Below are 12,357 nucleotides of genomic sequence, written 5' to 3'. Positions count from 1 at the left end.
AGGTACGCTTTTCCTTCCCAATGTGTTCCCGCTTGCGCGCTGATGCATAAGAATCCTATGGATTTGGTCGATACAGGGTATGTTCTGAACACGCTTGTCATTGCTCAGCCGCAGCTGTGGCTACTCGATATATTCGCTAGCTATAGCATTGCTTGCTTACCTGAGCATTCTTCACCTCACTTCATCAGTGCCGCCATATCTTGGTGGAATTGGAAGGACGAGACTGGCTGCAGGATGGTCAACGTACCTGGCGGCTCCAAAGCATGCGGCAACTGCAAGCGCCGCAAACTGAAGTGTGGTATGTAAGTCAGATGCGCCGTGATCAAAGAATGAAACGATTGACTGATACGCCACAGATGAGCGTCATCCCACTTGCAGACGCTGCGAGAAATCCAAACTCGTTTGTGATGGCTATACCTCAAGGCCGATTAAGATGTATACTTCCCAGAGACAGCAAGAACTACCGACAACCGCCGGGATAGCGACGCCGGCAACCACGATATCAAGACAGACTCCACGCGTGTCACTTGCACCTCAGCGAGAGGTAGGTCATCATGACTCGACTGATTTGAACGCTACTGACACTACAGCCATAGACCATCCACCTCCACTTCCTCTCCGCCCTTATTCACAAAGAAGTCTTAGAGAACGATGTCAGTCGCCCCAAGTCCCCATCCAGCACCAAAATGCTACCTGACTCCAGATTCCGAGCAAATGGCAGCCCTGGGTCATGGCCATAATAGCCAATGAAGGAACAGGCGTGGCATCCCAGGCGGCTTCGGCCTTAGCTGCCGTGCATTTCGCAGGTCGGTCATCTCCAATACGCTCCCAATCCTAGGACTAGCCTAAGATGTGAGCCAGCCTTATACGACTGCTCCGCGCAGGACATGGCCTTTGCACGCATGCAGTACGCCGGTGCCATTCAGACGCTGTCGAAAAATCTAGTCGACGACAAGATGTCGCATGACGTCGGCAATAATGCTGCTGTGCTTTTTCTATTCTGGTGTGAGGTCGGTCAACTCGAAGACCCGTTAGTGGAACTCATTTCCTAAGACTCATACTATCACGTATCATGCAGATCGCCACAGGAGCAATGAACGGCCAAGCCTACGCACAGCACAACGAGGGACTCGCACGTTTGGTGGAACATATAGGGCCACGTGGACATCAAGGCTGGCTCGCACGGAAGTATGGGAAAGACCCTCATATTCCCTTCGCTGACCATATGTGCTGATACGTACGACTTCTAGAAACTTCATGATGAGTCGAATGAACATCGTAAGTCTCGTGCCTACTCACGGGATGTCGAGCACCAACCTCTAACAATCGCATAGATCTTCTTCGCCCTGCAGCAGCGCCGACGTACCTTCTTGGAGCACGAGGACTGGAAGACCACCCCCTGGGCGAAAACGTGGATCCCCAAAACTCCGATGTAGAAACTCCTTGATATCGCGGCGGACGTTCCGGGTCTGCTTGAAGACGCTGACAGTCGCGAACGGCAAAATGTGGACTGCAACAGTTCTTTCCGGTCACAGCTTCTTCGAGACCGCATTCTTTCCACACTTCACGTGCTTTGCCGATGGCGGTTTGAGTGGCATATCTTGCACCCCAACGCCGCCTGTATCGCAGATACTGAGTCGCACTTCCATCGCACACTCTTGCAGATCGAAAGTCCGACACTCCCAACTTCACTGTGGTTCCGTGACTTCGCGAGGGCTCACGAAATTGCCGTCTACGATGCAGTCTTGATCGTTTTGCTGGATCTCGCAGAGAGACATGTTGGAAGATCCAGGGTTGATGAGTGCATTTCAATGGCGATTCGAGGTTTTAAGTCTCTGAATAGTCCACTTTTGCTTCCTCATCCTGGAATCACGGTGCAAGACGTCGCTGAGGAAGTATTTCGGACCGTCAACTACTTCCTGCACGGCGAGCATCGTGCTAGCGGTGCGTTGGCTGTGTATTATGCTCTTTGGGCTTGGTGAGTGGAGACATCTTACGAATATTGTTGCTACCAGGAACGACTGACACGTGCATAGTCAAGTCACCCTGTATGCCCCCAGCAACAACGACGAAGGGCCAGGCAATTCGCTCTGGGAACGCCTAAGACTCTTGGTACGATCGCAGTCACAGTGAACACGACACTTCTGAAAGACGCAAATGGATGGTTAATCATTATGCCTACACACCGCCCATATAATCTCGAACAACATGATGGCACGTATTGTAAGTCACTTGTCATCACCCCGAGACAATCTACACCGCCGAAAACATCTACTCGGGAACCAATCTCCCCATGTCCCTCCAAAACTCACACCTCCTCCCCCGGCCTCCCTCCCAAGTATCGGCATCCACGACACTGAACTGATTATCCTCACCAGCGCAATAAGGGAACTCCCTCTTTTTTAAATCCCCAGCGACGTACCCTGTACAAGTCGTATTCAAATCAACCTGCAACGAACCTCTCTCCCCATCGAAAACCGGCCAGTCACTCACCACGCTCCTCGACATATTTCCCGTTGAAACCCCGTTCGCGACAAGGCTGCTGATCAAAGGATTCGAGTTGACGACGAAGTTGCCAATGAGGGTTTGGAATGCCGTGGAGAAGTCTGAGGGGAATGGGTGGGCTGTCATGCTGGGCACGGTGGGGAAGTAGGCAGGGAGGTCGGCGGAGTGGATGGAGGGCGGGACGGAGAATTGGTATTTGTAGCCGTGACCTGGGCCGGCGGTGGTGTTGCAGGAGGGATGTTTGTGGGTATAGGCGCGGGCGAGCTAGTGAGAGGGGCAGACTTGGAGAAGCGTGTCAGTGTAAGAGAAGTAAGGTGATGGATGTGTGAGTACTTACCAAACGTGGCTTCCCCATAGATGAGGGTCGCACGCTGTTGCTGCCCCGTCCCTAGCGAGCTCTGGTTAACAGCCGTAGGACCAGAAATTCCATTTGTGGCAAACAGAGGAGCCTCAGGATTATCCGGTGCGTCAGTCGAGGGATATGTATCCAGCACAGCCTTGATATCAGCGTCCGAGAACAGCGGAAAAGTAATTTTCAGCCACTCAACGAGCGCCTTCTCCGTCTTGATCGTCTGCGGCACCAACAAGAAGCCTTCATTCGCATTGTTGCCGAAGAGGCCATTCACACCATTAACCTTCCCTTCCGCCAGCTGCACACTAGGACGCTGCTGGACGAACGTGCCATCCGTCGCAGGTGCAAATGCCAGAGCCCCGTACAGTCCAGCCGCTGACACGGTCATACTAGCATTAATGAGCGTCCTGGAGTCCTTCCCCTGAAGACACTCAAAAATCGGCAGCGCCCCCTCATGCAGATACGGATCCCTCGCATCACACCCCGCCGCACTCGCAAACGCATAATACGACTGCGAGGGAATCCAATCTTTATACCCATACTGCGGAGGGAGGTAGGGCGAGGCTCCGAAGACGTTTCTGAAGAGTTCTCTTCCCGCGCGAGTCCCGCCGTACGCCATGGCGTGCAGCATGACGCTGCCGGCGCCGGCGCTTTCTCCTGCGAGGGTTACGCGGTTCTTGTCGCCGTTGAAGAGGTGGATGTATTGCTGGACCCATTCGAGGGCGAGGTGTTGGTCGAGGAGGCCGGCGTTGGGGACGCCTTTGCGGTGGACTTCGTCGGAGGAGAGGAAGCCGAAGGCTCCGAGCTACGTCTGTTAGCCAGATCGGTTTTGAAAAGGGAGGGGGCTGGGGTTATATGACTCGGTATTGGATTGAAACTCCGACGAAGGAGTTATTGTTCGTGTTGATCAGGTCGCTGAAGTCGTATCGGCCGTTTCCGAAGCCATAAGCCCCTGGAGATATGTAAGACACTTTGGTCAGTTCATGTTTCGTTGCTTGTTATCGACGTACCACCATGTATCCATACCATTACAGGTAGCTTCGCGCCTCCATGACTTCGCGGTGCCCAGCTAAGATCAGCCTCAATTAGCAAACCAGTGCCTGTCTTGAAGACATGTAGTTAGAGACTCACACATTCAAAAACAAGCAGTCTTCACTCGTGCCAGTGTCATTCGTGGGACGAGTGGCCGGACCCATCCCAACATTGTTCTGTGGACAGATCAAGGAGTACTCTTGTGCGTCGACGGTCTTGTTGCGATTCGTTGAAGGAGGTTTGGGAGGTTGCCAGCGTAGTCGACCCAGAGGCGGTTCAGCGAAGCGGATCCTAACGATATTGGTCAGTGGGGGCCGCGATAAGTAATTCTAGGATACAATAGTCACCCTTTAAAGACGTCCAGTTTGGATGTCGCATTGTGGTAGCCTTGGTAGATGCTATGACCCAAATCTGCTCGCAAAGACGAAGGGTCCCTTGTTGTCAAAGTATCGGCTTCGAGTGCGGAGCGGGCGTAAGAATTGGCAATGGCAGCCGCGAAGGCGCAGAGGAACGCAGCGAAAGTAAAAAGAAGCATCTTGCTTGCGTCGACTTCCAAGGAAAAAGGTCTCTAGGAGGAAGTCTCAGCCTTATGTATGGATGGCTTTCAGCGTTGACCATCACAGCCATCACGGTCGTGTTTGGGAGCCCTACTTCTCCCACGAGCTGAGGATCCCGTTGCATACCATGCTAAGGCAGATCAGGTACGGTCCGTGTTCAGTTGTGTACAAGATATGATTGTGACGCTGCCGTTGACCGTAGGGCTCCGTGGATGACTAGTGAAACAAGACGATCACTTCCCCTAAAAGTTAGCTTTGCGGTCGTAGGATCATGCGTTAGGCCAATTGGAGGCCAAGGCTGTGACATTCACATGCGTATCGAGCAGTGCTTGAGAATCAAATACCTTTTGGACATGCTTGGACGAGCTGAATCCAGGGAATCGGACGTCGGGAGAGTGGATCGTTTTGCAGCTGAAAGTCATCGTCCGAGCTCCATCCTTGGGATGCTGTTCGTAATGGGTTAGCCCTTCTCACATGCCTCTGCTTCAGATTCGGCATGGTTGGTCTTGGTCAGAACGGTCGCACTGGATGCCGTCATTAAAGTATGATGTAGTGCGAGGCTGAACCTGCTGGGGCATCTCTTCACAAGGCGCATATAAGTCTCGAGCTCTCGAGGTACGGCGCTCCCTCCTTTCTCAGTCATTGCCTGGTTTGTACTTCAAAGCTTGCTCCTCACATCCGGTCTCTCAAGTACATTGCAACATGGCCATCATCAAACGTCTTGGACAAGGGGTCGGCGTTGTCGTTGGCCTTGGTCAAGAGGCTTATGCTCATAATCAAGCCAAGAAGGCGAATGATGCGGCCAGTACCTTGTACCAGAAGAGTCGTCCGGGTGCGTGTATATCAAGACTTCTCATCCTAGACAAGCAGTGCTAACGAGTGAGGCTTGCATCCAGACGGGAAGCAGAATGATCCTCATGAAGCAGACGACAAGCCACCGCCATATGAGGAGGAGCATGAATTCGTAGCTGCGAGAGACGCAGAGACTCTCACGGCACCAGGCCAAGGGCTACCTGGGAAGCTCCCAGCACCAGTCATTATCCCGCAGAAACGCCCAAACGCAAAGGCTCGAGGGTTTCTCACTGCCTATGCGCCGGCTTTGGCGGACTGCGGCGTGGATCAGGAGACATTCCTGCAGTTCATCGACGGCTTCGACGCATCGAAACAGAACGGGGCCTTCAACGTCCTGAACCTCGCCGTAGCGATCGGTGTTGTCAGCCAAATGGCGGCATTCGGACCATCGCTGACCGTCCATCTTGCGGCGATGGCAGTCCACCTCTCGATCGAGAGTGGCAAGAATCTGTACATCAACAAGAAGACGAATGATTACTTGGATATGTGGAACGCCACTCACTTCAAGCCGCATGGTCTCTTCGCCATGATCATGACATACGAGCCCAATTCCAATGAAGCAAGCAAGCTTTTCGATCTGGACACCCAAGTCTCAGAAGCGGCGAGCATTGAAGGCAATGGGTTTCTGTCTCAAAAGTTCAGCATCTCCAGCGGGACTTCTACCGAGGCTCAACTGCCTGAAGTGTGTCCTTTGGTGTTCCCTGACACCCGTGATCAAGGCGATGCCGGGTCTTTCAAACGCGCCATGGCGTTCACCGCCGACTATTTCGATCGTCGCTCACAAGCTTCATATGCCGCAAAGAATCCAAATTCGAAACTGAACGTGGTTGACCGCCAGTTCGCGGGCAGATACGCCGACCCAACGACGTTCGAGCATAGTGGACTGATTGGAGTACTTTCGGGAGGTGCAGTCGATCCATGTCGTAGACACTGGGAGGAGGAAGAGGAAGAGAGGAGAAAGAACCCACAGCCGGAGAAGAAGCGTGGCGGCTTGCTTTCAAGCGTGAGACAAAGGCTGAGAGAGGGCGTGCTGTATCTGCTGATCGTCAATATGCCCAGTGCCAGTGAGCTTCGCGAAGCTGCGCGCTTGATGAGGAGCTGAAGTGGTTGGCATTGACAGCCAGAAGTTGGTAGCAGTATGTGATTTACCGTTCCTTCACCTTTGATGCCACCCATACATACTGCCAGCTCACATGTAATGGCTCGGCCCAAGATCTGCGGGCTGTACATCCGCTATAGCAACACCCAGAGTACTGTCCGCCTGACCAAAGTAGAGAAACCACTTCCCTTTGAATTGTACCAGCCCTTCTGCGAATGTGACCCGATCAACCTGACCCTCCGTCTCTGCAGGCGTACTGGGGAACACCATTGGTCTCTCGATCCGTGCGACCGGTCCATCCGCAAGAGCTGGTTGATAAGTTCCTCCAGTGACCGGGTTAATGATGGAGGTGTTGACGGTCGGTCTGAAAGCTCCGCTCGGATCGATCAGCATCTGTCCAACACCATACTGCGCGGCAGGATATCCAGCTCGGCCAGATGTGGCGCCGTTGTAGACCAGAATCCACCTCCCGTCTCTGGTCTTCACAGGTGCAGGCCCTGCTTCGATTAGTCGGTTTTCCCACGGAAAGACAGGTCCAGCGAAGTACTGCAATGCGGGTAAAGTTGTCCAGTTGAGCATGTCCGGGGATGTAGCGTGGTAGAGAAAGCTGTCTCCCCAGTACATGTGATAGACCCCTTCGATCTTTTCATTGGTGATGGCGGCGGACTTGGAGTGATTGAACCTCGGCTCCGGTATGTCGATGTCGCTGTACGCAACGTCTTGCCAGTCCGGAAAGAGAGGCGGGTACTTTGTCCAGTTCAGAAGATCTGTAGAAGTCGCGAGACAGAGTTGCGGAGACGTCAGATTGTACCCGGTATATGTCAAGTAGAAGGTGCCATTAACACGGACAATGCGTGGGTCCTCAGTACCTCCGCCAGCTTCCCAGGGCTCGGTGGCGTAGAGAATGGGCTGATTGAGGCGTGTGAAGTGATAACCATCGGTACTCCAAGCAAGGCTGACGCTGCTAGTCTTTGAAGCGTTTTGAGCTCGGTAGAGGAGGAAAATGGTTTCATTCAAGACGATTGCTGTTGGATTGTATAGAAAGGCGGACTCCCAATTGTTTGCGGGGTTGGGCTCAAGGATTGGATTGCCGGCATATTGATTGAACGGCAGAATGGGATAGAGAGGTGCGATGTAATTGGGATCTCCTTCGACTGTATCGGATGAGATGGGAAATGGGAGGGAGTCAGCAGACGCGGGTGCAGTTGAATTCTGCGCCCAAACCAATGCTGAAGTCAACAGACTCGACACCAGTACTGTTCGATGCATCTTCGTGTATGAATGGATAAGAGAGCATGGTTTACAGACAGCACCTACCGCTTATATATGTCGTCGTCCTGCGCAACGCCACAGCCGTGTACCCCTCTCGTCACTGGGAAACGGTCGTTCTTGGCTCTCCTGGGCATGCTCTTCACCGTGAGGAGGGCTGTTGGTGAATAAGATGCCCGAGTTCGAATGCTCAGATACATGATGGATTCGTGAACGTAGGAGGAGATGGATGGAGAAGGTGAAGTCCGGCGAGAGTTGCTGTTCACGGCTGGTAGCCGGTCTCGGCCCGAACTTCAGCCGACTAGCCGAAGTAACCGACCTTCAACAACATCACGATTTCTTCATCCTCAACAACGTGGATATTACCGACCACGCACCAACATGTCTCATCGCCACGAGCAGTATCACGAGATGAGTTGCTATATCAGCTGCGACAAGCCCATGCCCGCAGTGCAGCCGACAATAGAAGTTTCTGCGCTGCTATTGACAAAGCCTATTGAGGACTGCTTTCGGCCAGCGCCTCAAACCACCCGCCCAGACCAGCCTCGTCAAAGAAGATGATATCGACCAGAACAACACGCTTCCATAGGCCCATACGCCTCTGCTGCAGGGTAGGGATGTTTCTCCTTTCCTCACTCTCATACTCGCATGGACGTGGTGCACCGCGCTGGCCATGTTCACCACGCCGTCTATTGAAGACACGGTCTTATTGACCTTCATCCTTATTGACACGGCCCTATTGGCAGCCTGCCTATTCATACTGTTCAATACAACCAAGTCTATTCTCAGAGCCATCCGCTCGCTCTTCAGAGCTGCTCGAACAACTTCGTCTCTTTCTCTTCTGCTCGCTGCTATCATCGTTGCAACAATCACCGTTCTTTACGTGCGAGATCAATATCTGGGTCTAGACGACGAACCACCATCTCTCGAACTCGAAGACAGTCCCATACTGCAAGAAGCGATCAACCTCAACGACTTGCTCAGCAGCTAGACCGCAGTCGCACCCAGCATGTCTTCGCCACAGGATCAAGCAATCCTCCTCAGCCGACCATACCCATCCGCCATCGCCTTCGCAACATTCAGCCTCCTCGTCTCGATCCTCATCATCCCTCCGCTCATCCAGCACTACCGCAACCGCAACATCGGTGCCACAGTGGTGGTGACCGGCGTCACCATCGCCAACTTCCTCAACTTCCTCAACGCCGTCTTATGGCCCAACGACGATTTCGAAAACTGGTTCAGCGGTGTCGGCCTCTGCGATGTCGAAGTCAAGTTCTACATCCTCATTCAGACACTCTTTCCAGCCGGCCTGGCATGCATCCTGAGAGCTTTGGCGAAGGTCATGGACACAAACAACACTGGCTGGATGCGAACCACGGCTCAGAGACGACGAGCGTATGCCATCGACCTCATCTGCTGCGTGTTCCTTCCTTCGCTCCAGATGCCCTTCCATTACATCGTACAGCCACAGCGCTACTACCTCTACGGCATCAGCGGATGCATACCTCCTTCAGATTCTTCTTGGCTCGCTGTTCTGCTACTTCTGGTACCGCCCTTGATTTGGGTCATCATCGGCGCTTTCTATGCTGGTAAGTCCTCGCCTTCACCTCCTTCATCCTGTTCGTTCACTCAAATGCTGACTATTCCAGTGTTGATCGTCGTCCGACTCCTCAAATACCGACTCACACTCAACACCCTGCTCGCCAACAGCAACACCAACAAGTCACGCTTCTTCCGCCTGTACCTCATCTGCTGCATCTGCGTGGTCGGGCTCATCCCAACAGAAGTCTACGTCCTTCTGCACAACCGCATCACCAACCTTTTGCCGTACAGCTGGAAAGAGACGCATCACCCAACAGAGTACTCCTGGGACTCTGCGATTCTAGTCGCGACCCACGGCAAGATCGTATACGACAGAATCATCTGGCTGGTCGGGGGCATCCTGATCTTCGCTTTCTTCGCCTTCGGCAGAGATGCATTCAAGATGTACCGCGAAGGTCTGCTGGCTATCGGCATGGGCCGTTTGTTTCCGTCGCTCATGGAGGACAATCACAGTCATCAATCCGATTCCCAACAACGAGGCTCGATCACCGGCACTATCAACTCTTTCAGCAGTAAAGCGAAGCTCTTTTTCAAACGTAAGGGATCTTCCGGAACCTTCACAGACTCCATGGCATCGACGAGTGACACGACGTCTCCGTCGAAGGTCACCTTCATGGAGAGTATTCGAGAAAATCAGCCTATGCAGCAGAACAGTGGTCCATTCGCAGGCATCGCATCAATCTTTAAGAGATCGAAGACCACCCCCACCGACCAAGATCCTTTCATACTCACCAACATCACCGGAACTTTCCTGTCAAGTGTGTCGGCTGAGCCAGTCTCGCCCACAACAGCATCGCATATTCGGTCTAAGAGCGTGGGAGGTCATGACGTTTTGGTGAAGAAGGAGGTTCGGCAGGCGAGCGAGACGGCAGAGACTCTTCCTTCGAAGATGTATGAAGGCGTTTGAAGCACTGAATACAACGTTCTGGCGTTGCGAGATGTGTACATTCGAGCGAAAAGCATATTTTATTCTCCTTCACACACATAGTTGTTTGAAATCAAATTGCATGGCAGCATTCACGACGGGAATCGATGACAACGATCATCCCCGCGTCTGGACGGTCTTCCATGCCACTGAAAGACCGCTTGCTCCACTTGACTGTCGATGGGTTTTGGAGAGAGATCCATCGAAATTGCCTTTACAGCCATATGATTAATCTCAGCGCACGGGAGGCCGTAATGTCCTCGTGAAGCAGGAGGTTCGGTAGGGGAGCGACACCGCGGAGACATTGCCTCCCAAAATGTATGAGGGTGTTCAAGGCGCAATAACAATTCATATATCTAGAACGATTTTGATGAGGATATATGGCGAGTTGAACATTGAAGGGAAGAGCATAGTCCGCTTTGCATACTCAACTGCTTCGAATCTTAATGGCTGTCTTCGTTGTTGGAGGACGACCATCCCCGTCTCTGAACACCATTCCATGCTACCGATACACCATATCAACTATCTGACCGTCGATATATCGCGGAGAAAGGTTCAGTCCTGTGATCCTCCCAGGCATTCCATCCCATCCGACCTCGGATCCACCTACTCCTCGAAGCTCCTCAAGACAGGCGTTCCAAGCCCCGCCCTCCAATTGCCGGCCTAACTGAGTAGCTTGTCCCTATCATCGGGACTACATCTTTTTCGTCTCTTGCATCATTCAGTACTTGTAAACCTGGTTTGTAATCCCCATCTCCGTCAAAACAGCATCGTCAACTTCCATAACATCAACCTTAAAGTCTTAATCAGAGAGACGATTCCTGGGATACCCCAACAATGCCCCTCAAATCCGACCTCCAGCTCGACGCGAGCAAGTTCGGCGAGAAGAAAATCTCCGAACAAACGAAGAAGTTCAACGATGGGTTGATAAAGGTGATGAATTCCGGACCGAAGTGGTATGAAGTGAGTTAGAACACAAGCAACCTCCCCAAAGGTCTTAAAGAACCTCGAGCTGAGGAAGAAATGAACAGGTCGGCGCAGAGAAATACCGCCAAATGCGCTGGAACGGCGAGACGCCGTACGATCCACTCTATCCATTGCCGATGGAAAGGAGGAACGGGACTGATCAAGACACAGCATGCCCAAACCGACCGTCCTCGAAACAGGGAAAAACTCCACCCTCCCCTCCCGAGAAGCAGGTCGAGATATCTCCATTCGAATCTTCACGCCTGAGAACGGTACCTCATTCACCGCTGGCCCTTCCACCTTTCTCCAGAAGCTGACAGTCAGTGTGATTCAAAGGCCCCTCCAAAGGCATCTTCTACCACATCCACGGCGGCGGCTGGGTCCTCCAATCCGAAGCCTACCAAGACCTGCAACTCGCCTACTACGCCAATAACGCCTCTTTGACCGTCATCTCCGTCGGGTACCGTCTCGCGCCCGAGCATCCCTTTCCGCAGGGCAACGAGGACTGCTTCGACGTCGGCGAGTACCTAGTCGACCACGGGGAGAGAGATTTCGGCGTCCCGCTCTTATTCATGGGCGGGGACTCCGCCGGCGGACATCTCAGCGTCGTGACGACATATCATCTCCTCAAGACGCGGCCGGCGTTTGCGTTCAAGGGCCTGGTGTTGAATTATGGGAGTTATGATCTGAGTGGGTTTTTGCCGCAGGCGTGGCATTTCGAGTTGCCGCTCGTGTTGACGGTGGATATTATGCAAAAGTTTATATGGCTCTCCCCTTTCCCCTGGTGTGTTTGAGGATGGTGTCGTGCTGACATGTGTTAGGTACGTGGCGGCGTATTGTCCGAATACGACGCAGGAGCAGAGACGGGATCCGTGGATTTCGCCGTTGTTTATGGACTTGAATAAGTTGAAGGTATGTGTGGATTGACTTACTATCTACTAGGATGGCTCATTTGTTCTCTAGCTCCCTCCTGCCTTGTTCACATGCGGCACCCTCGATCCACTCCTGGACGACTCGGTGACGATGTCCGCGAAGTGGCAGATCAGCGGCGCTGAGGCGATTTTGAAGATATACCCTGGCGCGCCGCACGGGTTCTCGTTCTTTCCAATTGGCGGGACTGAGACCACCGAGGAAGGGCTGAAGGATATCTGTACCTTCATGAACGAGAGGATCTCATGATGTGTATGAACGTAGTGAT

General features: G+C 52.9%; 6 protein-coding genes across 6 annotated transcripts; 4 read left to right on the top strand and 2 right to left on the bottom strand.

The window, feature by feature from the left end:
* Window positions 1-234: 234 nt before the first annotated feature.
* M409DRAFT_26198 (uncharacterized protein) lies at window positions 235-2,133 on the top strand (the record flags this gene model as incomplete). The annotated part of the gene is made up of 10 exons (XM_033808002.1): window positions 235-298; window positions 357-544; window positions 597-653; window positions 704-806; window positions 862-1,010; window positions 1,079-1,188; window positions 1,251-1,278; window positions 1,335-1,432; window positions 1,490-1,978; window positions 2,037-2,133. The coding sequence occupies 10 exons, from the start codon at window positions 235-237 to the stop codon at window positions 2,131-2,133; spliced, it is 1,383 nt and encodes a 460-aa protein (XP_033664478.1).
* Window positions 2,134-2,271: 138 nt separating this feature from the next.
* M409DRAFT_26197 (uncharacterized protein) lies at window positions 2,272-4,424 on the bottom strand (the record flags this gene model as incomplete). The annotated part of the gene is made up of 6 exons (XM_033808001.1): window positions 2,272-2,714; window positions 2,843-3,662; window positions 3,718-3,809; window positions 3,868-3,926; window positions 3,989-4,180; window positions 4,237-4,424. The coding sequence occupies 6 exons, from the start codon at window positions 4,422-4,424 to the stop codon at window positions 2,272-2,274; spliced, it is 1,794 nt and encodes a 597-aa protein (XP_033664477.1).
* A 724-nt stretch (window positions 4,425-5,148) lies between these two features.
* On the top strand, window positions 5,149-6,400 carry M409DRAFT_26196 (uncharacterized protein; the record flags this gene model as incomplete). Its single annotated transcript, XM_033808000.1, has 2 exons — window positions 5,149-5,278; window positions 5,343-6,400. 2 exons carry the CDS (start codon window positions 5,149-5,151, stop codon window positions 6,398-6,400), a joined length of 1,188 nt encoding a protein of 395 aa, XP_033664476.1.
* An 87-nt stretch (window positions 6,401-6,487) lies between these two features.
* On the bottom strand, window positions 6,488-7,666 carry M409DRAFT_26195 (glycoside hydrolase family 130 protein; the record flags this gene model as incomplete). The annotated part of the gene is made up of 1 exon (XM_033807999.1): window positions 6,488-7,666. The coding sequence occupies one exon, from the start codon at window positions 7,664-7,666 to the stop codon at window positions 6,488-6,490; it is 1,179 nt and encodes a 392-aa protein (XP_033664475.1).
* A 1,009-nt stretch (window positions 7,667-8,675) lies between these two features.
* Window positions 8,676-10,175, top strand: M409DRAFT_26194 (uncharacterized protein; the record flags this gene model as incomplete). Its single annotated transcript, XM_033807998.1, has 2 exons — window positions 8,676-9,255; window positions 9,316-10,175. The coding sequence occupies 2 exons, from the start codon at window positions 8,676-8,678 to the stop codon at window positions 10,173-10,175; spliced, it is 1,440 nt and encodes a 479-aa protein (XP_033664474.1).
* An 855-nt stretch (window positions 10,176-11,030) lies between these two features.
* M409DRAFT_26193 (uncharacterized protein) lies at window positions 11,031-12,338 on the top strand (the record flags this gene model as incomplete). The annotated part of the gene is made up of 6 exons (XM_033807997.1): window positions 11,031-11,156; window positions 11,225-11,271; window positions 11,331-11,431; window positions 11,496-11,916; window positions 11,981-12,071; window positions 12,123-12,338. The coding sequence occupies 6 exons, from the start codon at window positions 11,031-11,033 to the stop codon at window positions 12,336-12,338; spliced, it is 1,002 nt and encodes a 333-aa protein (XP_033664473.1).
* Between the last annotated feature and the right edge of the window lie 19 nt (window positions 12,339-12,357).

Source organism: Zasmidium cellare (assembly GCF_010093935.1).
Source record: "Zasmidium cellare ATCC 36951 unplaced genomic scaffold M409scaffold_30, whole genome shotgun sequence".
Classification (NCBI taxonomy): domain Eukaryota; kingdom Fungi; phylum Ascomycota; class Dothideomycetes; order Mycosphaerellales; family Mycosphaerellaceae; genus Zasmidium; species Zasmidium cellare.
The sequence above is the reverse complement of the archived record's forward strand: the minus strand, read 5'-3'. Positions and strand labels throughout refer to the sequence as shown.